Source organism: Delphinus delphis, chromosome 1 (assembly GCF_949987515.2).
Source record: "Delphinus delphis chromosome 1, mDelDel1.2, whole genome shotgun sequence".
NCBI classification, from domain to species: Eukaryota; Metazoa; Chordata; class Mammalia; order Artiodactyla; family Delphinidae; genus Delphinus; species Delphinus delphis.
Window position 1 is genome coordinate 144,920,556 of NC_082683.1, and position 26,433 is coordinate 144,946,988.

The following is a 26,433-nucleotide window of genomic DNA, read 5'->3' on the forward strand; positions in this document are numbered from 1 at the left end:
TTTTAAAAGTTACTGCAACTATAGGATAGAACTTAACATGTAAAGCACAAGGCCAATGCATAACTAACAGGTCTTATGACCTCCATGGCAAGATGCTTAAAATCTTTAGGCTTCAGTTTCTTCTGTAAAAATAGGTTGTTGAATCAGATGATCCCCAGGTCCTTTCTAGCTCTAAAATAATAAATTCTTATATAAACCTTTTGCAGTATAACTGTGCCAGCAATTGAAGTGGGAACAGCAAACTTAAAACTTTTGTTTCTCTCCTCTTGAATGTAAGGTTTTATTTGACAAGAAGACTTGTAATGACTCCATTTTAATGAGAGACTATTTGAATGCCCAAGATACAATCTATAGTTGTTTTGGCTTTTGCTGTATTCTTTAGTCAGTTTTTATTAATATTTTTGTGGGAAAGTATATTGATTTTAGATTTTAATCATTACAAAACTATTAGCATATACTTATTCTAGGTACCTTGACAGGAGAAAAAGAAGTGGTGATGTATATTGATCATGGGGTAGAGGCAGAAAATTTTGTTGAAATTTATTGTTAGAGATTTTCTCTTGAAAATGATAAAAATGAACCTATAAAATGAACTGCTTTTGAACTCTATAAATGAATTAAATCTGTACTACTTTTCTCTTCTTGTTTAGGAAATGTGGGTTCTTCCCCTAGATCCTCTGATTTAGTCAAATTAGCCCAAGAGTGCTGTTACCATAATAACAGGGGCATTGCAGCTCATGGAGTGAGAGTCCTAACTAATATTACTGTCTCTTGTCAAGAAAAAGGTAAGTTTGATCAAGACTGATATTATGTATAAACTTTTAGATTGGAGTTTCACCAGAATCTTGTGTGTATTTGGTTTTTTAATCCCTTATTATTTTTAGCCTGTGTGCTTTTATCTATTGGTTGCCTCCTCCTGAATGTTCTTCGGGCAGATTTCCTCAAGACTGCTTAATCCTTGGGGGGAAAAAAAAATGAGGGGGCTTCCCTGGTGGCGCAGAGGTTGAGAATCCGCCTGCCAGTGCAGGGGACATGGGTTCGAGCCCTGGTTTGGGAAGATCCCACGTACCGCGGAGCAACTAAGCCGTGCGCCACAACTACTGAGGCTGTGCTCTCGAGCCCGCAAGCCACAACTGCTGAGCCCACGTGCCTAGAGCCCGTGCTCCGCAACAAGAGAAGCCACCGCAATGAGAAGCCCACGCACTGCAACGAAGAGTAGCCCCCGCTCGCCACAATTAGAGAAAGCCCGCGAGCAGCAGTGAAGACCCAACACAGCCAAAAATAAATAAATTTATTTAAAAAAAGAAAATGAGGACTTTAGGATTGGGATTGCGGAATTGAAAGGTTTTATGGAGCATTGCCCGTTTCCTCCCATTGCTTACCTTTGCTTATAACTATCCAGTGGTATCAGTTTGTTCACCTGTAAAAAAAAACCTAGAAAATTTAGGGAAAAAAAAAACATATGAAGTTATCGAGTGGCTTAAATAACAGACAGTTTCACCTAGGGGGCAAATGAATTAACAGAGCAATGCAAATTAAATTTTCATGGAGTTTATCTCTAAGTATCTATAGCATTAAATGATTTTCACAATCAAGAAGGATGTGCATAGAAAATAATGCATATATTTTATTGTATTCCTAACGTCTTTTGACCCAAACACTTAAAGAAGTTCATGCTGGTGTTCAAAAACGGGAAGTGCATTTTGGATGTTTCATCTGTTTCAGTGCTTATTTTGATCTTTGTTAAGAATCAGCAGTCCCTCTTATCCCCACCAGGCTTCAGCATTGCTTGTTACTAGTGCCTTTGTTTTCCTAGCAACCTGACCTTCACTAGACATTGTTTGCCAAGCCCCTATTAGTTATTTGAATAACTAATCTTGTTTTACTTTTTCCATAGTAATAAGTATTTTCTACCATTTAACACAGCAAATTGCTGTATGTCCTCAAAGCTGACATATTCATTTATTTATTTATTCATTCATTCATTTATTTTTGGCTGCATTGGGTCTTCATTGCTGTGTGCAGGCTTTCTGTAGTTGCAGCGAGTGGGGGCTACTCGTCGTTGTGGTGCTCGAGCTTTTCATTGCGTTGGCTTCTCTTGTGGAGCACAGGCTCTAGGCGTGCAGGCTTCAGTAGTTCTGGCATGTGAGCTCAGTAGTTGTGGCTCATGGGCTCTGAGCACAGGCTCAGTAGTTGTGGCACACAGGCTTAGTTGCTCCGTGGCATGTGGGATCTTCTCGGACCAGGGCTCAAACCTGTGTCCCTGCATTGGCAGGCAGATTCTTAACCACTGCGTCACCAGGGAAGTCCCAAAGCTGACATACATTAACCTAAATGTGGTTAAGTAATTTATTCAGAACTTTCTAGAAACTTTAGAGAAATTGTAGCCCAAAGGTAGTGAAAAGATGGTATAGTACTGCTATTACATGAGACATCTAAAGGGTTCATTTCTTTATGATCTGACTTAAAACATTTATAAGATTAAGTGGGGTCTTGACTATTTCCTAAAAGTAGTTCCACTTGCATGAGAAAGTTGCATCCTAGGTGAAAATGGACCTGCATAATTTATGTCTTGTTTGGAAGATTGACACATGCTACATGGTTTGCTAGTTTTTTCCTTAGCTAAGCTGGTGACACTGTTTCAGTTAGGCTTTATTTATACCTTTGTGGCTTTAGATCTTGGTTTATTGTATGTGTGTGTATTTTTTAAAAAATATTAGTTTCAGGTGTACAACCTAATGATTCAATATTTGTATATATTGTGAAATGATCACCACAATAAATCTAGTTAACATTCGTCACCATACATTGTCATTGTAAAGTTTTTTTTTCTTGTGATGAGAACTTTTAGGATCTACTCTCCTGACAACTTTCAGATATGCAGTAGAGTATTATTGACTGTAGTCACCATGGTTTACATTACATTCTCATAACTTACTCATTTTATAACTGGAAGTTTGCACCTTTCCACCCCCTTCACCCATTTTGCCCACCCCCAACCTCCTACCCCCCACCTCTGGCAACCACCAGTCTGTTCTCTGTATCTATGAGCTTGGTGTTTGTTTGTTTTTTCTAGATTCCACATTTAAGTGAGATCATACAGTATTTGGTTTTCTGTGTCTAATTTATTTCACTTAGCATAATGCCCTCAAGGTCCATCCATGGTCACAAATGACAGGATTTCCTTCTTTTATAAAAAATGGCTAAATAATATTCCATTGTGTATGTGTGTGTGTGTGTGTGTGTATATATATATATATACATATATATGTATATATACGTATATATACATATATGTACATATATATGTACATATATATGTACGTACATATATATGTACATATATATGTACATATATACATATATATGTATATATATACATATATATATGTGTATATATATATATACACACACACACATACATACCACATTTTCTTTATTCATACATCAGTGGACATTTAGGTTGTTTCTATATCTTGGCTAGTGTAAATAATGCTGCAGTAAACATAGGAGTACACATATCTTTTTGGGTTAATGTTTTTGTCTTCTTCAGATGCATACTCAAAAGTGGAATTGCTGGATCATATAACAGTTCTATTTTTAATTTTTTGAGGAACCTTCATGCTGTTTTCTGTTGCGGCTGCACCAATTTATATTCCCACCAACAGTGCACAAGTGTTTCCTTTTCTTTACATCCTTGCCAACACTTGTTATTTCCTATCTTTTTTATAATAACCATTTTAAAAGGTGTGAGGTGATCCCTCATTGTGATTTTGATTTGCATTTCCCTAATAATTAGCGATGTTGAACATCTTTTCCTGTACCTGTTGCCTATCTGTATGTCATCTTTGGAAAGAATTCTATTCAGATTCTCTGCCCATTTTTTAATCAGATTGAGTTATTGTGCTGTTGAGTTGTATGAGTTCTTAAATATATTTTAAATATTAACAACTGCTTATCAGATATATGATTTGCAAATATTTTCTCCCATTCAGCAGCTCGCCTTTTCATTTTGTTAATGGTTTTCTTGGCTGTGCAGAAGCTTTTCGGCTTGATACAATGTATATATTTTTATAATCTTCAATAAGGTAGTGGAAATATACAAGTCTAAAGATAGCCTTTGCATTTTAGAAGTAATGCCACATGTACTTTTTCAGGAAGGTTAGCTTTATGCATTGAAGTATTTCCTATATTTTAGATTCCTTAATGTTTTCTTCTTCTAAGTGTGTGTGTGTGTGCATTTAATCTTCTCTACTTGACCGCTAAAAAAAATTAGTGTTTTTCCTATAGACCTTTTGGCACTGGAACAAGATGCTGTCTTTGGCCTGGAATCCCTTCTGGTACTTTGTAGTGAAGATGATAGCCCAGGTGCTCAAGCCACTTTAAAGGTGAAAACATCAGTTATTTTAATATAATGCCTGTCTTCATTGCCTAAAGTGTGGATTGGCAATCTCTTTGTAAAGGTTCAGATAGTAAATATTTTAAGTTTTGCAGACAGTGCACTCTTTGTCACAACTGCTCAGTTCACTATTGCAGAAAAAAAGTAGCCATGGACAATGGTTTTTTTTTTTTTTTTTAAAAAAAAAAAAAAAAGGAAGGGTGATGGTGTGGCTGTGTTCCAGTAAAATTTTATTTACAAAAACAGGCAGGATTTGGCCCAAGTGCAAGAGTTTGTGAACTCCTGGCTTAAACAAATATTTGCCCTTGATCTTCACTTTCAAAGCTAGCATTTTGACTGTTACTATTCCAAAATATAGGCGAGGTAAAAATTTGAGCTTTGGCCTATTTTGCCGTCAGTTGAAAGTGTTTATTAAGTTGTAATAGATACATATGATGGTCCTAGATAATGTAAAGTTAAATAGACAGAGCTCCTGCAGTTTTGGAAGTTTATAATCTAAGGTAACACTGATAAGATCACAAAGAACTGATGAAATTACTGCAGTCAAACTCATAAATGTGTAAGCGTGTATTAATTTCTAGAGTATAGAAGCCCTAGTTTTAAGGGCTTTTCACTTTCACTTAATTATAGAATCATCTTAGAGATAGTTAAAAAATTTTTAAATGAGACTATTATTGGATTGAAACATAAAATATAATTTTTGATGGTACAAAATAATTAAGAAAAGTGGAATTAATAGAAGTAAAAGGCTATTAAGTAGACAATGGAGAATGTAAGAACTATAACTTGTCTAAGGTATGGCTTGAGGGAAGTCATGACTTATTTTAGCATGTTAAGAAAAGGCATGATGTAGTCATAATGATGTACAGTAAAGATACTAGTACCATTAAATAAAAGCTGATAATCAAGGGGTGGTGAAGGAAGTAGGCAACATGTGATTGGCAAGTCCACAGAATCCCTTTGGAACCACAATACATTTATTTAAAAAGTTTAAAAAGAAAGAAAGAAAGCAAACCAAAACCTTTCCCACCAATCATAGGTGTCAGTAAAACACTGGACTCAGCACAGTGGGACATACATGGATGGTCAAGAAAAGTCCCTTTGTTAGAGGAGCTCTCCATAAGAGGATACTGATATTTATATAAGGGGTCGTAATACCAAGCAGAATGTCGCAGGTTCTCTGGTAATATAAACAAAAGTGCAATTCTAATTGAGAGGACAGAGTGGGGAGTGATTAATTTCAACTAAGGATATTAGGGAAGACTTGAACAAGTAGATGTCATATGAATTAAGCCTTGAAAGACAGGGTAGAATTTCAGTATTGAGGAAGGATCATTTGAACCTGAAGGACCACTTTTATGAAAGACAGGAAAGCAGAAATGTACCTGTTATGTTGGAAGAATGATAAGTAGCCCACTGTGGCTGGTTGAGGTAAAGGGAGATTAGAAGGTAGTTTGTAGCTCGATCATGGGGGATATCAAATGTCAGGCTGAGGAACTTTGGCTTCATTCTGTAGGTAATGAGATCTTAAAATTTTGAAGTAGTGACCATGCTCTAACTGTTGTTGTAGCTATTATTGTTATTTAAATATGTCTATTATGTACCAAACTTTGTTGAAGGCTTGTATATACATCTTTCACTGTTTACAATAACCCTAACTAGTGAAATTTGTATTCCTCTTATAGTCATGAAGAAATTAAGCCTCAGAGAGATAAAATAACTTGTTCACACACACTTAGTCAGTCAAGGGCAAACTGACCTTAAACTCTGGGTCTGTCAGACCCTAAAGACATGATTATTCTTCCTAACACACTGAAAGCTACATGGTTGTAGCGTGAAGGATGGATTAATGGGCCCATCTTTTCAAGAGATTGGAATTAGGGAGACATTTATGTTGTAGTAGAGAGAATGAAAGGGAGCTAAATAGATGGGTATTAGAGACTTGACAAAAGTAGAAATGACTAGGTTTAGCAACCTGTTGGCTATGTTAGTTAGAGGACTTCTGGGTTTCTAGTTTTGATGGCTGGGATATTAGGGATGTGATTAACCGGCCTGAATAGAAACTCTGAGACCAACTGATATTTAGATTTCTGTTGAGAAATAAGAGAAAATTAGAAGCCTCCTCCCCACTTCAGTGTGCTGAAGTCACCTAGGGCACCTTTTTTAAACTGCAAACTTTTGGTAACCCAAACACCAGGAAAAAAAAAAAGGTTAATTCATTAAGTTTGGGATGGATAGGGCCCAAGAATCTATATTTTAATTAGCATCCTAGGAGATGCCATTATGGGTAAGTTTACAAACCACACTTTAGAAGCAGTTCTTGAAAAGTAATGAAAGTGCAGTAATATGACATTCAGTTTGGCATTTATTTGGCCTTTTCAGCATTATTCCTTATGATGTTCATCTCAAGTCTTAGACTGAATAGTCTTAGATTAAAATGAGCGTTTAATGTACCATCCTGTCTTATTATTTTAGTTTTAAACATGGCACACTTGCAGATCTTAATATGGGATTCAATGTCATGTGTTTCTTATTAAGAAAAATGTCATGCCTACAAAAAACCCTTTTCCTTGATTTTTCCTAGTAACTTGTAGAGAGTTACTTTCTTTAAAGCTTCACTTCATATGAACCTTCAGAATGTAACTGGTCCATCTTCTATTCAATATGCAGATCGCTCTGAATTGTATGGTGAAGTTGGCCAAGGGTAGGCCCCATCTCAGCCAGTCTGTAGTTGAGACCTTGTTGACTCAGTTGCACAGTGCTCAGGACGCTGCCCGGATCCTGATGTGCCACTGCCTGGCCGCCATTGCCATGCAGCTGCCTGTGTTGGGCGATGGAATGCTCGGTGACCTCATGGAGCTCTACAAGGTGATCGGACGATCAGCCACAGACAAGCAACAAGAACTTCTGGTAAGGAGCCACTTTTTGAACCTGATGTGGACGAATAGGATCTGGTCTAGTGGGAATTACTTTCAGAATTCCACAGGTTAAAGTAATTAGCTGAGACCAAGAGCATGCTGAAGTCAAAATAGGGCTGGGACCTGGAGCTTTTTACCATTTCCTCTTTTGGTGTAGAAAGCCCTATTTAGTTCACATGTAAAACTGCTTTCTTCCTAAGCCCTGTCAAATCAGCTTAGTGTAGCCAAAGCCTTCAATCTGATATTTTTGTTTTATTACAAAGGACAAAATGAAAATGAAGGTTTTTTTCTTTTTTATACAAGACAAATAAATAATGAACCAAACCGTGTATTGTACTTCCAAAAATGTAAGTTAAAGACCTAGTGATATCAATGACCATAAATTAACCCAATTCCTCTTTGCCAATCCAGGACCTCTTTAGCTGTTTAGGATCCAGTTTAGGTTTCAGTACAGTCCGGGGGCTGGGAAAGGTACATGCTTAGAAAAAAAACAGAAGGTGTGGAAGCTGTGTAATAATGTTTAGTTGAAAGTTCTCCAGGGCTGAGAGTAGACTACGTTCTAAATATGCATAAATTATATGTAAGCTTTAAAGTAGCCACTCCGTATTGTTTGTGGTCATCTGGCTTTATGGCTTGGGAAAAAAACTTAGTGAAATTACTTACTCAAGCCCATTTTATGTTTAATCCTGCAGGGGGCATTGTGTAAAAGATTGCCCCCATTTCATCATTTGCTATCAGTAAAGGTTACCCAGATGACTAAGTGGCAGTGGTCGTGGGAATCAGGCAGTTACCACAGTATGTATGGATCCTTGTGTGTATCAGCTTTGGAATACCGAGAAGCAGTTAGCCAAGTTTATTTTTCATTGAAGCAGCATTTTCAATTAATGCTTTTTATTGCTTTTTTCTTAGTACTACTTTCAAGCAACTTTAAATTATGAAACATAATATTCAAAAACACATAAGGAATAATATGATGAAAGCTTTTGCATCCATCACCTAGGTTAAGAAAAAAGTGTTACTAGTACACTTGACTTGTACCCCGCTGTGTATCTCTCTGATAGTGTCGTCTTCCTTCCTATCAGGATAGGTAACCACTCTCCCAAATTTGGTGTTTGTCATTCCCATGCATGTTGTTACATATTTACTACCTTAGTATATATCCTAAGTGATATGCAATATTTTTGGCATATTGTTAACTTTGTGTTCTCATACTGCATGTAATCTTTTGCATTTTGCCTATTTTTGCCTGTTTTGTATGAATCGTCTATACTGATAAGTGTATTTCTAGTTTATCCACTTCACTGCTCTATAGTATTTCATTGTGTGATTATATCATAGTTTATCCATATTTATGGGCATTGTTTCTAATTATTTGCTGTTATACACAATGCTCTGAGCAAAGGAATAAAGTGGAAATTTTATAAATGTCAAAGGAAGACAAATTTTGTTCTTTTTTGATAGGCTCTAATTAGTTTTTAACGCTTTTGGGTAAAGTTATCTTTGACATTGCATAGAGTTAATGATTTTCTTGACTTTCTTACTTCTTGCTTGATGTTAGGTGAGCTTGGCCACTGTGATTTTTGTAGCCAGTCAGAAAGCACTGTCTCCTGAAGTAAAGGCAGTAATTAAGCAGCAGCTTGAAAGCGTCTCCAACGGATGGACTGTATACCGAATTGCCAGACAGGCATCCCGAATGGTACGTAGTATCCTTCTATGTGAACTGGGTTGGTGAAAATGGCAGATTACGAACCTTAGGTTGTGTGATTGTTACTCCTAGTCAAAACTAAAGATGAAGGTAGAAGTACGTTTTAGTCATGCGATTAAAAGATGATGGAGGAAAGGACCTAATTTTTAACATATGCACAGAGAATGGTATATATGTTATTATGGGGAAGTTCCATGGGAATTCCAAAAATATGAGCTCTTTCTGGCTGTAGGTTGTTAGCAGCCCTTTCATTTTGTCCTGTGCTCCCGTAAGCACAGCTCCCTCCTACCCACGTTTATATTCTCCCCTTTCAGTACACCATGTCGTTCTTCCCTTTCCCTCTCCAACTTTATCATTCTTATGTGGAAACGGGAAAGTTTTAGTCTTCTGTTCCCTCTCAACCATATGGAAATCCTAACGATTTTTATTTACTTTTGTTTGAGAGGAAATATAGAGCTTGGATAGTATAGAAATTCTTTGGGGATAAGTCCAGAGAACAAAATTTGAGAAGCATTATTCTAGGTGATTGAAGCACATGTTCACATTTTACAGTGTTTCTCAAATGGGAGAAGAAGCACTATTGACAGGATATTTCTTTATTATACCCAACTGTCCCAAGCATCCAAGCACTGCAAGACAGTGAGCATCCCTCGCCCCCATGCATTAAAAGGCATTCACATCCTCCCACAGCTACCCTTCCCTCAGTCGTTTCCAGAGGGCGCAGTGCTCCTCTTGGTAATCGCTTGATGGAACTTAACTGGAGTTCTCCCCACCCCACTAAATAGCTCATACAAAATGACATACAATAAATATTTATACTTTCTATATTTTGAACTAAAGTTCTAGACATGGGTTATAGTTACTTCCATTCATTTTCTCTTTGGAACTGTTTTGGTAAAGAATTTCAGTCATTATGTTACATAAAAGCAGCTCAGCATGTTTTCTCTGAAGAAATACTTAGACTGAGTCTCACAGAGTTATAATGTGAGGAATGATTGTTAAAACTTATCCAAGGTTTGGGTTTCTCTTTTAGCTGCTACATCAACTAATTCAAGTGTAAGAACCTCATTATCCTCCCCCCCTTTTTTTTCTTAGGGTAATCACGACATGGCCAGAGAGCTTTATCAGAGTTTGCTGACTCAGGTTGCCTCAGAACATTTCTACTTCTGGCTGAATAGTTTGAAAGAGTTCTCACATGCAGAACAGTGTCTCACTGGGTTGCAAGAGGAGAATTATAGTTCAGCACTTTCTTGCATTGCTGAGTCTTTAAAATTCTACCACAAAGGGATTGCTTCCTTAACAGTAAGTTCTCTTAATTCTCCTTTGGTGATGATGACTTGTGTGACAATGGTCTCTCTTTTCTTTTGGGGCTTATCCTCTTTTAACCTTGAAAAACCTGCTGATATATATGTATTTGGCAGTATTACAGTAATAAATAGGACATGGAAGTAGATCATTAACCCCGCCCCCACTTTTTAACATTCATAGATTGGTGAACATTTATCATTTTGTTTTTATCAAGTATCAGGTACACATGTGAAGAGGATTGCTGAATCCATGCAGGAAGGATAAAGTGGAGATAGGGTCCTCCCTTTCCAGATTCCTGTTAGTAAGACTACAGCCTGGGTGACTGCTACCGTCAAACATAAACCCTCCACCCCATCTCATACCTGGCAACTACTCACTAGGAAACTAGAGTTTCTTGCTTTGTAAATAAAGAAGAAATTATGAGGGATGCTAATGTCTCACCTTTTATCCCACTGTGATATCCTCCTATTCCAAATTAACAGTCAGCCAGCTACTATTCCCTTTTTTTTTTTTCCCAAGAAAGAAAGGGTGTGGCAGAGAGAGCAGATCCTTAACATTTCCTTGAAACTAGTTATATTCCTAAGAATCTGTTCCCTAAAATGTGCATTTTCTGTATTAATGCAAGGACTTTTTCCCCTTAAGAGTAAAGAGTTTATGTAATCAGCATTAAACATGTTTAAAATATTGTCACGTGACTTTAAAAATTGTATATATTTAGATGGGGCCATAAAACTTTTGCTACCTGTTTTTTTTTTTTTTGCGGTACGTGGACCTCTCACTGTTGTGGTCTCTCCCGTTGCGGAGCACAGGCTCCGGACGCGCAGGCTTAGCGGCCATGGCTCACCAGCCCAGCCGCTCCACGGCATGTGGGATCCTCCCGGACTGGGGCACAAACCCGTGTCCGCTGCATCGGCAGGCGGACTGTCAACCACTTGCGCCACCAGGGAAGCCCTACCTGTTTTATATTTATCACATAATCTAAAATATTTTTAATGGTGGGCCATGCAAAGAGAAATATTTCAAAGTAGAACAAAGAATAAACAGATGTCACAAAAGAGACAGACTATTCAGATTACTGTGGGTACATATCTTTTGAAGAATGATTTATTGATTAACTGCCATTTTAAAACAGGAATATAGGAATGGCTGCCCTCCATTTTAAGGGGTAGCACTGACTGCAGTGATTCTCTCCTCTTGATTATCTTAGGAAAAGATTGTTGTTACCTATATCAGGCTAATAAATACCTTAGAAAATGAAAAAGTACAGTTATTGCCTCTGATCAGTAGGGTAATTTCATTTTCTAGTTGATGTGGAACAGAAAATTGTTAATCATGCAGTACAGTAAATGGTAAGAACTGTGAAACAGGCTCACAAAACAATGAGGCAGATAGAATTAATATTATGAAAAATCCTGTTGAATATTTAATAGTCTTTTAATGATTTGTGTGTATGTGTGTTTAATGAGGCTTGGCAGTGATTAAGGACTGAATTCTGACGTAGGAAGAAAGTACCCAGTTGACAGAAGGCCCTTGTCTTAGTCTCCGTTCTGCCATTAACACAGGCAAGGGCAGGTTATTGGGCCTCAAATCACCTTTTGAAATGGAGTTCCTTTATTCAACACTGTAAGCACTTGCTATGTGCCAGACACTGCTTTGAGGATAAAAGGAAATCAGGAAATGATTCTCCACTTGAGCATAATCTGAAGGGGAAGGCAGTATGATCCATACAATCATTTGGAACTTCTCACATTTCTGATTGTACTATACTATCCGGGTTTTGTTTTGTTTTAAGGTTTTTAGAAAACCTGTTGATTTGACAAGTATGGATTTGACGGTAGCTTTCTGTCTTTTTAACGAAGATGATTTGAGCATGAATTGCCCTTTTACTCTCTGACACGTGAATGTTCTAATTTGAGGTTGTTAGCTATGAGGATTATCCTTTTACCTTCTTCAACCAAACTAAAGAGAAGTTAAAAATTCTGTGCTTGTGGGGCCGCTATGGCGATGTTTGGGTGCCTAATTTCCCAGTGCAGTGATTAATGATAGTTATCTTGCTTCTTAGAAATAAAAATTGTAAGAAGTGTTTGTATTAGTTTTCCATGCTGTGTAACAAATTACCACAAATTTAGTGGCTTAAAACAACACCCATTTATTATTTTACGGTTTCTATGAGTCAGAAGTCCAGGCATGACTTAACTGGGTCCTCTGCTCATGTTGTCACAAAGTTGCAATCAAGGTGTCAGCTAGGGCCAGTCTTGTCTGAGGCCTGGGCTCAGGGTCCTCTTCTAAATTCGTGTAGTTTTTGGCAGGATTTATTTCCTCACAGCCGTAAGACTTGTGGAAGCTTCAGGGCCTACAGGAGAATCTCTTACCTTCAAGACCCTCTTTTAATGGACTCACCTGATGAGGCGAGATCTACCCAGAATAATTTCCCTTTTGATTAATATAAAGTCAGCTCATTAGGGACCTAAATTACATCCTCAAAATCTATTACCTTTGTCGTATTCCATTAGATAGAAGCAAGTTACAGGTTCTACCCACACTTTAAGGGAGATATATAAGGTGTGGAGACTGGGGCGGGGGTGGGAGTGGTGGCATGAGTTAGAGGAACGATTTTAGCAATCTGCCTACAATGGTGGGTTTTAAATTTATTTTTTATTTTATTAAATATTGAATGGGTATGATATCTACATATATATTGTGTGAGGTATATAAAAATATCAAATATCCAAGTATACCTAGCACTCAGTTTAGGAAATGGGACATTACCATTTCCTTTAAAATTCATGTGTGCCCCTCCATGTTTGTATACCAGTTTCCACCTCACAAAGGTAACCACAATACTGAATCTTTTTTTTTTGTAAGTTTGTTTGATTATTTATTTATTTTTGGCTGTGTTGGTCTCCATTGCGGCGTGCGGCCTTCTCATTGCCGTGGCTTCTCTTGTTGTGGAGCACAGGCTCTAGGCGCGTGGGCTGAGTAGTTGTGGCACGTGGGCTCAGTAGTTGTGGTGCACAGGCTTAGTTGCTCTGCAGCATGTGGGATCTTCCCGGTCCAGGGCTTGAACCCGTGTGTCCTGCATTGGCAGGCGGACTCTTAACCACTAACCACTGCGCCACCAGGGAAGTCCCCATCCTGAACCTTGTATGTACCATTCCCTTGCCTTTCTTTACAATTTTAACATGCTTTTCTTTAACTGTTAAGGTATTGTTTTATGTTGCTTGTTTTTGAATTTTATATAAAAAGGAATCATGTATTTTTCTTTGACTTGCTTTGGTTATCTAAATTATATTCCTAAGATTCATCCATCTTGTTGCATAAAGCTTTAGGTCAGTTTCACTGCTGTATACCCATGTATTATATGATTATATGTCAATTTATTTTCCCATTCTAATGTTGATGGAAATTTTGATTTTTCCAGTTTTTTGTTATTAAAACATTACTGCTGTGAACATTCTTGGACATATTTTGATGCACCTATGTAAAGGTTTCTCTGGGATACTGATTCTCAACTGGGGATGATTCTAGCTCCATTTGGCAATGTCTGGAGACATTTATGGTTATCACAACTCACCAAGGTGTTAGTGGCATTTAGTGGGTAAAGGCCAAAGATGCTGCTGAACATCCAGCAATGCACAAGACAACTCCCCTCAACAAAGAATTATTTGGTCCAAAATGTCACTAGTATACTGAGATTGAAAACCCTTCTCTAGGGCAGTACTCAGTCAGAACTATGTTTCTGCCCCCTGCTCCAATTTAAAAACGTGTGAGGATGTTTCTGTTTGGCCCAGTGATAGAGGGGTTGGAGGGACTGCTGTTGGCCTAATGCTCAGTGGCTGGAGACGCTTAATCTCCAGAAATGCTGAGGATACTCCTGCCCCTATTAAGAGATACTGATCTAAAATACTACCTTGGAGTGGAATTGGCTTCTGTATCTTGGTTATTGTAAATAATACTGCAGTGAACATAGGGATGCATATGTCTTTTTTAATTAGTGTTTTTATTTTCTTTGGATAAAAACCCAGAAGTGGAATTGTTGGATCCTGTGGTAGTTCTGTTTTTAATTTTTTGAGGAACTTTCATACTGTTTTCCATAGTGACTGCACCAATTTATATTCCCACCAGAAGTGCACAAGTTTCCCTTTTCTCCACATCCTCTCCAACACTTGTTACCTGTGGTCTTTTTGATGGTAGCCATTCTGACAGGTGTGAGGTGATATCTCATTGTGGTTTTGATTTGCATTTCCCTGGATGAGCATCTTTTCATGTGCCTTTTGACCGTTTGTGTGTCTTCCTTGGAAAAATGTCTATTTAGGTCCTCTGCCCATTTTTAATTGGATTTTTTGCTTTTTTTAATGTTGAGTTGTTTGAGTTCTCTGTATATTTTGTATATTAACCCCTTGTTAGGTATATTGTTTCCAAATATCCCATTCAGTAGGTAGCCTTTTTGTTTTGTTGATAGTTTCCTTTACTGTGCAAAAGCTTTTTTAGTTTGATGTAGTCCCATTTGTTTATTTCTGCTTTTGTTTCCCTTGCCTGAGGAGGCATAACCAAAAAAATATTGCTAGGTAAGACAGAGGATACTTAGCTCAATAAGACAGTATTCTGTCAAAGAGTGTACTTCCTGTTTTCTTCTAGAAATTTTATGGTTTCAGGTCTTACATTTAAGTCTTTAACCCATTTCGAGTTTATTTTTGTATGTAATGTGAAAAAGGAGTCCAATTTGATTCTTTTGCGTGTAGCAGTCCAGTTTTCCTAACACTACTTATTGAAGATGCTGTGTTTTCCTCATTGTATATTATTGCCCCCTTTTTTGTAGATTAATTGACCATATACGTGTGGGTTTATTTCAAGGCTCTCTATTCTGTTCCATTCATCTGTGTGTCTGTTTTTGTGCCAAAACCATACCGTTTTGATTACTGTAGTTTTGTAGTAGAGTTTTAAATCAGGGAGTGTGATACGTCCACCTTTGTTCTTCTTTCTCAAGATTGTTTTGGCTATTTGGGGTCCTGTAAGGTTTCCATATGAATTTTAGAATTATGTGTTCTAGTTCTGTGAAAACTGCCATTTGATATTTTGATAGGGATTGCATTGAATTTGTAGATTGCCTTGGGTAGTATAGGCATTTTAACAATATTAATTCTTCCAAGCTATGAGCATAGCATATCTTTGCAGTTTTTGGTGTCATCTTCAGTTTCCTTTATTAATGTCTTACAGTTTTCTGAGTACAGGTCTTTTCCCTCCTTAGATTTATTCCCAGGTATTTTAAATTCTTTTTGATGTGATTATAAATGGTATTGTTTTCTTAATTTCTTTTTCTGATAGTTTGTTTTTTAGTGTATAGAAACAGAACAGATTTCTGTGTATTAATCTTGTATCCTGCAACTTTATTGAATTCATTGATGAGTTCCTGTAGTTTTTTGGTAGTGTCTTTAGGATTTTCTATATATAATATCGTATCATCGGCAAACAGGGACATTTTTACTTCTTCCTCTCCAATTTGGATTCCTTTTACTTCTTTTTCTTGCCTGATTGCTGTGGCTAGGACTTCTAGTACTATATTGGATAAAAGTGGTGAGAGTGGGCATCCTTGTCTTGTTCCTGATCTTAGAGGAAATGCTTTCAGCTTTCCACCATTGAGTGGAAAACAAGCTGTGGGCTTGTCATATATGACCTTTATTATGCTTAGGTATATTCCCTCTATACCCACTTTGTGGAGAGTTTTTATCATAAATGGATGTTGAATTATGTCAAAAAGCCTTTTCTGGATCTGTTGAGATGATCATATGGTTTTTATTCTTCAGTTTGTTAATATGGTGTATAACATTGATTTTTGAACCATTCTTGCGTCCCTGGCATAAACCTCACCTGATCATGGTGTATGATCCTCTTAATGTATTGTTGGATTCAGTTTGCTGATATTTTATTGAGGATTTCTGCATCTGTGTTCATCAGTGGTATTGGCCTGTAATTTTCTTTTTTTGTGGTATCTTTGTCTGGTTTTGGTATCAGGTGGTGCCAGCCTCATAGAATGAATTCAGAAGCATTCCTTCCTCTGCAGTTTGGAATAATTTGAGGAGGATAGGTGTTAATTCTCTTCAAAATGTTTGGTAAAATTCACCTGTGAAGTTATCTGGTGCTGGACTTTTGTTTGTCAGCAGTTTTTTAAATTACCCATTCAGTTGCATTACTGGTAATTGGTCTGTTCTTATTTTCTGTTTTTTCCTGATTCAGTCTTGGGCAATTGTACATTTCTAGGAATTTGTCCATTTCTTCTAGGTTGTCCCTTTTATTGTTGTATAATTGTTCATAGGAATATCTTATGATCCTTTATATTTCTATGGTGTGGGTTGTAACTTCTTTTTCATTTCTTATTTTATTGATTTGGGCCTTTCTTTTTTTTCTTGATGAGTCTGGTGAAAGGTTTGTCAATTTTGTTTATATTTTCAGAGAACCAGCCATTAGTTTCATTGATCTTTTCCATTGTTTTTTTAGTCTCTATTTCATTTATTTCTGCTCTGATCTTTTCCTTCTATGATTTCTTTTGTGTATGCCTTTTGAGAGTGGAGTCTCTATTTCCCACAGTCCTGTGGCTCACCCCAAAATAAGCCCTGCTGGCCTTCAAAGCCAAGCATTCTAGGGGCTCCCGGCTGGGAAGCCCAGTCCCGGCTGGGACTCAAAGCCCTTGCTTTTTGAGGAGAACCTCTGCAGTTTGTAATTAGGCTCCCATTTGTTGGTCACCAACCTGGGGTATGGATCTTGACTATACCATATTTCCACCCCTCCTACCCATCTCTCTGTGGTTCCTTCTTTACATCTCTAGCTGTAGAAGTTCTTTTCTGCTAGTCTTCGGGTCACTTTCATTGATATTTGCTCTGTAAATAGCTGTAATTTTGATGTGCCTGTGGGAGATGAGCTCAGGGTCCTTCTACTCTGCTATCTTTGCCTCTCCCTCACAATATAGTCACCATGCTGTGCATTACATCCCCATAACTCATTTATTTTATAGCTGTACTTTTTGACCCCATTCACCCATTTCATGCACTTCCCTACCCCCACCTCTGGCAACCATCTATCTGTTCTCTGTATCTATGAGCTTGGTTTTTGTTTTTAGATTCCACATATAAGTGAGATCATTCAGTAATTGTCTTTCTCTGTCTGACTTATTTCACTTAGCATAATACCGTCTAGATCCATTTGTGTTGTTACAGATGGCAAGATTTTATTCTTTTTTATGGCTGAATAATACTCCATTTTGTGTATATATACCACATTTTCTTTATTTACATATCAGTGGACATTTAGATTGTTTCCATATCTTGGCTATTATAAATAGTGCTGCAGTGAATATGGAGGTGCAGATATCTTCTTGAGTTAGTATTATTGTTTTCTTCAGATAAATACCCAGAAGTGGAATTGAAGAACCATATGGTAGTTCTGTTTTTAATTTTTGAGGGACTTCCATACTGTTATCCATAGTGGCTGCACCAGTTTACATTTCTACCAGCAGTGCACCGGGATTCCCTTTTTTCCACATCCTTGCCAACACTTGTTATTTCTTGTTTTTTGGATAATAGCCATTATAACAGGTGTGAGTTGACTTTTGTGCTTGTGGTTTTGATTTGCATTTCCCTGATGATTAGTGATGTTGAGCCTATAGGCCATCTGTATGTCTTTGGAAAAATGCCTATTCAAATCTCTGCCCATTTTTTAATTGGATTATTTGTTGTTGTTATTTTACTATTGACTTGTATGAGTTTTTAAATGTATTTTAGGTATTAACCCCTTACTAGATACATGATTTGCAAATATTTTCTCCCGTTCATTAGGTTGCCTTTTTATTTTGGATGTTCTAGATACCAATCTTTTGTAGGTTATATGAGTTGCAAATATTATCTTCTGATTTGTGGCTTCTTATCACTTTAAGAAATGTTTTCCCTTCAAGTCACTACCTTTACCTTTCTCTGTAGAAGGCACTTTTGATTTCTAAAGCTATAGATGAGTCTCGCCTTGTTTTTCATTATTATTTAAGGACTCATGCAGTATTATGCTTTTGATTCTAGCTTCTCTGCTCAGCTTTATATTCGTGTGATGCATTCATGCTTTTTGTTGCATATTGCAGTAGTTTGTTCATTTTCATTTCATTGTGATATTCTTTTGGATAACTGTTATAACAATCTGTTTATCCATTTTATTTTTGAGAAACATTTGAGTTATTTCCAGGTTGGGGCTATTTAGAATAATTTGACTTTGAACTTTCTTACGCACATCTTTTGATATAGGTGTGCCTATCTTCTGGATGGTAGTGCTGTGTCATAGATATACTAAGTTCAGCTCTAATAAATACTACCAAAAGGTTGCCTATGGTGGTTTCCAGTTTATACTACTATCAGTATAAATGCCTTTTGGGGTTCATAGTACTTCTGGGATATAAGGCTTGATGACTTTGATCAGTTATGGAACATTTGGCCATTATCTCTTCAGCCAATGCTTCTGTCCCTTTCTTCCTCATTTGGGACGTAGTGCACCCATGTTAATTCTTTTTACCATGACTCATATATCTCTTATATTCTTTTCTTCATTTTCCACCTTTTTATCTCTCCATACTTAACTCTAAATATTTTCTTCTGACCTATCTTCCATTTCCATAATTCTCACTTACATTGTGTCTAATCAGCATGTCAGACTCATTCATTAAGTTCTTAATTTCATTTATTGTGTTTTTCCAGTTCCAGAATTTCCATTTGGTTATTTTATATTCTGTAGTTCTTCTCCAGGACTCTCTATCTTGTCATTTAAGTTCTTTAACATATTGATTGTAGTTATCTTGAAATTCATATATGATAGTCTGTTATCTGGATCTGTTGTGGTTTGTGTCTTTGACCTTTTATCCCCGTTTTGGTTTGAGGAATTTTGTCTTTGTTGTATACTCAGTTATTTTTTTAGTTAGTTTTGGACAGTGTGTGTGAAAAATTACAATGATTATATCATCCTTGCTTTTGGCAGGCAGTTAAGCTAAGGGCAGATTACCCTAATCCAGCCAAGGATTGAACTGATTCAGAGCTAAGCTTCAGTCCTTGGAAGAGCCAGTATATTTTTGGTTTTCCTAACTCCTAGGGTATAGCCCTTTGAAGTTACAGCCAAAAGCCTGAAGTGTTTTCCACAGCCCTCTTAGTCTTATGAGACTGCTGAAAGCTCTGCTCAGCTTCTCAGACTCCCAGGAGCAGCTTTCAAATTAGCAAGTAATCACCAGATGTCAGTCTTATCTTCTTGGATTGCCCATCTCTCCATGATTTTGGCTCCTTGTTGCCTTAGTAGCTCTTCGGTGCTTTTAGATAGATGTTCATAATATTTAACTCAGTTTTCCATTTGTTCTTAGCAGGAGGTCTGGTTTTAAACAGTTTAGTCTACTATTGCTTTAAGCTTGGCTTATTCTTTCAAAAACTGAGCTTGTATTAAGTGAAATAATCCAATTACAAGAAGACAAATATTATATGATTCCACTTAAATGAAAGTGGTCAGATTCATAAAAACAGAAAGTAGGGTGGTGGTTACTAGGGGCTTAAGGTCCATTGTTTGCACTGTGGTTCACTCTTGGTTGTCACATGTTCTTTACCACAATATATATAAATATTTTTAACTGAGTTTATTAAGTAGCTTTCCTTTCAGCCACATTGGGTTTTTTTAGCTGCTCCATGTAGAAAACAGAATATGTACCACAAGTCAGAAATTCAGTGAAGTAGCATTAAATGTGTGTTTAACACAGATTTACCTCTGTATGTTTAGACTTTTAAAAAAAAGAAAGAAAGAACAAGAATGAGGGAAAATAGCTATTTAAATAATGGGGACACAAAATAGCAGTTTAAATAGTGGGGACAGTTCTTCTCAATTAGCTTATACCCCGGGGCTCTCTGAGTTTGCTGTTCCTTCACCTGTGTTAAATTTACTGGAAGTAGTTCCTTCTTGAGGAATTTTCAGGGATAATTTTGACTGTATACAATTTTTGCTTTACCTGCTGACCTTGGAACCCATTTCCGTTTTAAGCTTTAGCCCCCATGTAAAGAAGAGTAAATAATATCCCTTTTATTTCTCACTGGCATTGTTCATAGCACTATAGTCTAAATTTTATTTTTATATGTTTTCTGTCTCTCATGGACGATATTACCTTTTTAAAGTCTTTGATTGACCTTTATCACAAGTTTATCTTTTCTGTGTTCTTTTTGAACATGCATACTATATCTAACATTGTTTTCCTCAGTATAACACGATGTAAGATGCACAGTCACTTTCAAAGTTACCATCTTATATCATCAAATATTTCTTGTTAGTCAGAAATAACTTCAGAGTAGCAGTAAATCTTTTTCATTATAACTACATCTTGCTTCGCTTTCAGTTTTATAATGCATGTTAGGACAATATTGCAAATGATTTTTTTGTCTGGTAAGATGGTCTACACTGTATATAACTGTATATATATCATATATACCCACTTGTATCCCTGACCCTTCTAAAGTTATTGATAAGCAGTAAATAAAAAATAGCAAGTAGCAGCTTAAGGGGCAGAGAAAGGGGGAACTTATCTTCCTATAAGAGCAAATCAAATCTCCAAGAAATTAAAAACAATTGAAATAGTCTCTTTAATATCCCTAATCTGTGCTGTTTCATGATTAGAACAAAACATCCCAAAAGTTTGAAAACCACAGAATTCAATATATTGATTATAGTTATTACCTCTAGCTTATATAATTTTATATAGGTGTAACTTTTGCAATTTGAGAGGGATACTAGAGCAAGTGTATGTTCTTATAAAGGATACAGGAAGTGGCAAACTATTTCCTAGAGTAAAATATGAATTCCACCAAATAATAAAACTATAATTTGACACTTAAAACTAGAGAGAACTACACTAAGGTCAATACTTGGTCAGATGGATAATATTGTAACTTAATTCTAGAACCTCAAGTCACACACCAGGCTCTCCTCCTAAAAGAAGAGTGTGAAATACTATCTAAGAACGGCATCAGCATGTTTTAAGCGAGTCATGTCAGGGAAGAAAGTTAATTTCATTACACCTCCATTTATTGTTAAGTTAGCATTTTTTTTGTAAGTCAACTATACTTCGGTAAATTTTTAAAAATCTGAAAAAGAATATATATATGTATAACTGAATCACTTTGCTGTACACCTGCAACTAACACAACAGTGCAAATCAACTACACCTCAATTAAAAGATAACTGATATTAAAAAAAAAACTAGTTTTCTAATAATACTAAGACGGTCCTTGCCTTTTCAAGGGGACACAATGGTACATATATATATCACCATCTTTATCCATTCATCTGTTGATGGATACCTAGGTTGTTTTCATATCTTGACTATCGTAAATTATGCTGCCATGAACATTGAGGTGCATCTATCTTTTCAAATTAGTGTTTTTGTATTCCTTGGATAAATACTCAGATATGGAATAGCTGGATCATATATGGTAGTTCTAGTCTTAATTTTTTGAGGAGTCTCCTTACTGTTTTCCATACTGGCTGCTCCAATTTACATTCCACACAACTGTGATTTTTAATATTGTCTAGTGAAATGGGTCAACATTTGGAATAACTGCACAATTCAGTGAATGGTGGAGAACCTATATAAACACTTCTCCATTTTCCTGCTACACATCCCTGTGAGATCAAATTTTCTTAACAGACATCAACTAAAATAATATATTACAAGAGACTGAACACAGAAGCAGCTATGAGAATCCAGCTGCCTTTTATCAAGCTAGACATTAAAGAGATCTGCAAACATATGAAACAAGTCCCTTGTTCTCACTAATCATTTTTTGAAAATAATGATTTTTCATAAAATGTTATTTATTGTTGAGTAACATGGAGTCGGTTTCTTATTGTAAGTTTAAATGAATGAATAAAAATCTTTTAAAAACAATCTTTTAGTCTTAATTTCTAATATTGTGTATGTTTTCATGAACCCAAAGCCAGCTGCGAAGTGGGACAGGGCAGGCACTGGCTGGGAGAATTCAGGGTGATAAAAAGGGACTCATTCCAATCCCTCTAGGAGATGTAAGTCTAAACTTCCCAATTCCTCATTTTTAGGAATTTCTTTATCTTATACATTTAACCTCTTAAGTATTTCATAAGGTAGGAGGGGAGAGAAAGACAGCTAAAGAAATTGGGAAGCAAAGGAGTCTTAAAAATCACTGATACTGCCTCACACCCATGAGGGTATAGACCCAAAAGAACTGAAAGCAGGAACTCAGACAGGTATTTGTACATCCGTGTTCAGAGCAGCATTACTCACACTAGCCAAGGGGTGGAAACAACCCAAGTGTCCACTGAAAGGTGAATGGATGAACAAGATGTGGTCTATCCAGACTATGGAATATTATTCAACCTTTAAAAGAGAAGGAAGTCCTGTCACCTGCTACGGCATGGAGGAACGTTGAGGACGTTGTGGTTGGTAAAATAAGCAGGGGCCTCCGAGTAATGTTTAAATCAGATCACTCTTCATAGCAAACAATAAAGAGAAGTTGTATTCTGCTTATTAGTTCCATTTCTCAGACCAGGAAGTGGATGCACAGCCTGGCTGGATGCTTCAGGCAGAGGTGGGCTTCATCTACCCACCACCCTGGACCCCCTACGCTGGTGGCAGCGATCAGAACAAAGTGAGCTCGGCCCTGCAAAAGCTCGTGTTGTCATTACTTTTGTAACTTAAACGAGAAACAGATTTTTACATACATGACATCACAGACCATGCCTCTTGACCATTACCCAATATAGAAACTGGCCCGATCACGAAGCTGAAGCAGCAGCTGGTTTGGGAAAGTCGCTGGTTGCAAGCGAGCGGCTGGGTCACTGTCCCACTTGCAGCTGCGTGACCCGAGGAGGTCTGTTCTGGTCCTGCTCAAAAAAGTCGCCACCCGGCTCTTCTCGGGAGCAGCCAACTCCAGAACCTGTGGTCCATCTGAGGGGTGGGCAGCCATCATGGTGTGACCCACAACGAGACCAGGGAGAGGGGACTGCTGTGAAATAGGAGCTGCGGAACGAAGCTTCGTGCCATCGACACAGCTGCACTGGGGCAGGTGGTTGGAACAAAGCTCTTTCACTGGCAAAGTTGTCCAAAGGCTGTGCAGTCAGGGGAGAGCCAGGAATCGTTGTCCTCTACCACGGTGTTTCGTACTCTTTTTTTTTTTTTAACTGGACAATATAGTTTAATGTAGCAAAAATCTAGGGAACGATCCGGTATTTCAGTTAAGGCTCTGGGTGCCTGGAGGGGATCACTGACGGCACTTCAGCTCTTCCTCTTTTCTGGAGATGGCCCTTCCAGCCACGTGTTGCCGTCCTGGGTCAGCTTCTTCCCGGAACAAAGCAGGAGCCCTTCTCCAGACAGCGATCCCACATAGGACGAAGATTTCTGCAAAAATGGACAGTCGGCCAACACCCGTGCCTCTGCACTAGGGAAGGCCTGCCCTTCCCTTAACGTCTTGGAGCGCTTGGCCACCGGCGGGGCCCGCGGGCTCAAGGCAGCACCGCCTTTGAAAGTCCACCTTGAAATACGGACCACACTTTCCGTGTCGCTCTAAGGGAGGCCACTTCACCTGCCAACGGGGCCTTGCGTGGATCACCGGGGAACAGGTGCCTGAGGGCAGAGCGCGAGACCAGAGGCGAGCGTGCTGCGGTGGCTGGAGCCCGGACCAGGGCTAAGGGCGCCCGGGGTCAGGCGGGTCTCAGGGCACAGCCGCCGCGCTGGGGACGCACGTGCGCATCTGCGGGGAAGAAAGCGGGGGCGGGGGGGGGTGGCGGGGCGGGGGGGCTGCCGCGGGCCTGTACACAAAGAGGGTGCTGCACAGAGTAGGGGGCTGGGCGCCAAACACTGCATTTAAAATATAATCCGGAACCTTGCCTGTGGTCTGAAGGCCCCACGTGGTCTGGCTGGCTCTTGCCTCACCTCCGCCAGCAACAGGCTTTTTTAACAGTGACGGTACAATATATTTCTCCTGCCCTCACCTTTCTTTTCTACCCCTTCCAACTTTTTTTTTTTTTTTTTTTGCGGTACGGGGGCCTCTCACTGTTGTGGCCGCTCCCGTTGCAGAGCACAGGCTCCAGACACGCAGGCTCAGTGGCCATGGCTTACGGGCCTAGCCACTCCGCAGCATGTGGGATCTTCCCAGACCGGGGCACGAACCCATGTCCCCTGCATCGGCAGGCGGACTCTCAACCACTGCGCCACCAGGGAAGCCCTCCCCCTTCCAACTTTTAAAAATTCTGTTTAATGATTCCAGCATGTGAATTTCAGGTTAGAAAGGTAGGAAGGTGATAAGGGAATTTGGGGGGAATGGTAATGTCTGTGAAGCATCCCTCATATGATATCTTACAGATGACGGTCTAGTTAACCCATGTCTTGTGGGGTCTTTGCAAATGTAGGAAGTAAGGAACCTGAGTGTTGATGGAACATAGTTTTTCAGAGTTGATGCTAATGACAATAAGTTTTTCTTTCTAATATTACATCCTCCCCTAATAATGTAGGTGTTTATCCATCATCATTAGAACTACTGCTCTTTTGCAGACTCTGACAAATACTTTGTCCTTCAGCATCTTCCTTTTATGCTTACCTTGTATTAAATATAGCTTGTTTTTATTCCCCAGGCTGCCAGTACACCACTGAATCCTTTAAGTTTTCAGTGTGAATTTGTAAAGCTCAGGATTGACCTTCTCCAAGCCTTCTCTCAACTTATCTGTACTTGTAGTAGCCTCAAGACAAGCCCGCCACCTGCAATTGCCACAACAATTGCCATGACCTTAGGGAATGACCTCCAGCGGTGCGGTCGCATCTCCAATCAGGTATGTCTTAACTTTATTTTCAGTGCAGTTTTTATTTACGCTTTAGAGGTTTTTGAGGTTAGTTGTGAGATGAAAAATTCTGAAACTTAAAAATCAGCGGTTTGACTCAGAGGCAACATCAAATACTTCTAAACTCATCTGTCTTGCAAAAAACAGGCTGAAGTCTTATTAAAATGACAGAGTGATTGATGATATCTCACTGGTTGCTACATGTTTATATAAAGAAAAAGGACATACATTTTAAAGAAACTTTGGGAAGTTTATAGCCATATTATTTATTATAGTGAAACTTTGAAGAAGCTAAAAATGCAGTGTTTTTTGTTTCTGTACATTATGTGTAAATTATAATCTTGTACACATTTGTAGTTTCATTTGCCATCTTTGTTAATTTTCTTTAATAGGGTTTATAAAAATGAATGAATTGAAAATGAGTTGAAATATATTTTTATTGTTTGAGGATTGTTTTCTTATGTTTTGACTTTTGTATTGTTTATACAACACGAAAGCATATTTGTTTATTTATCATAATTGATATTTTTCCTTCTTTATAGATGAAACTGTCCATGGAAGAATTCCGAAGCCTTGCTTCCCGATATGGGGATCTTTATCAGGCATCTTTTGATGCTGATTCCGCAACTTTGAGGAATGTAGAACTGTATCCTAAACTTGCCCAATATTTCTTGTTCTTTGGAAGTATTCTTTTAAATGTAGAGTAAATATTTCAGATACGCTTAACTAAAATATACATATACATTAGATAAGCCTACAGATTTACCATAAATAATAATTTCTCTTTTGAAACCTAGTATGAGCAGTATAATTTAACTTCTTTACTTCAACCAGGCTTTTTAAAAAGTGGTGACTCAGTGGTGGTCTTTTTCCACCTCTGGGAAGAGCGTCCAAAACCCAGGTCCAAGCAGCGTTGAATACTTTGTGCTCACTTGAGCTACAATGGACAACACAAAATATTTTTCCACCAGAGAACCATTTTCTGTCTTGCTTCACCTATCTTTTATTCACAGCTAACAACCCTAGTTCCCATCACCTTTATTAATGATGTATTCAGTCGTTTCAGTCATCACTTATGTTCCCTAAGCCCCCTTTAAGTTCTCCGTATTTTCTTATTAGCAGCTTCAGATCCTTTTTGAAAGGAAGAAAGATAAATTGCTTTTAAGTTGCAGACCTATAAATCAGTAATTCCTGGCATTTTGGTTTAGTGATTGAAAACCTGATGAATGCTATGGACCCTC

At 37.9% G+C, this 26,433-nt stretch overlaps 1 protein-coding gene across 1 annotated transcript in view; it reads left to right on the forward strand.

The window, feature by feature from the left end:
• INTS7 (integrator complex subunit 7) overlaps positions 1-26,433 on the forward strand; it is a 91,565-nt gene that overhangs the window by 40,526 nt on the left and 24,606 nt on the right. Inside the window, exons 9-15 of the mRNA XM_059995085.1 lie at positions 651-785; positions 4,291-4,388; positions 7,070-7,309; positions 8,876-9,013; positions 10,118-10,324; positions 24,989-25,183; positions 25,735-25,838. Of these exons, the coding sequence (XP_059851068.1) occupies positions 651-785; positions 4,291-4,388; positions 7,070-7,309; positions 8,876-9,013; positions 10,118-10,324; positions 24,989-25,183; positions 25,735-25,838 (1,117 nt within the window). The remainder of the gene's footprint in view (positions 1-650; positions 786-4,290; positions 4,389-7,069; positions 7,310-8,875; positions 9,014-10,117; positions 10,325-24,988; positions 25,184-25,734; positions 25,839-26,433) is intronic.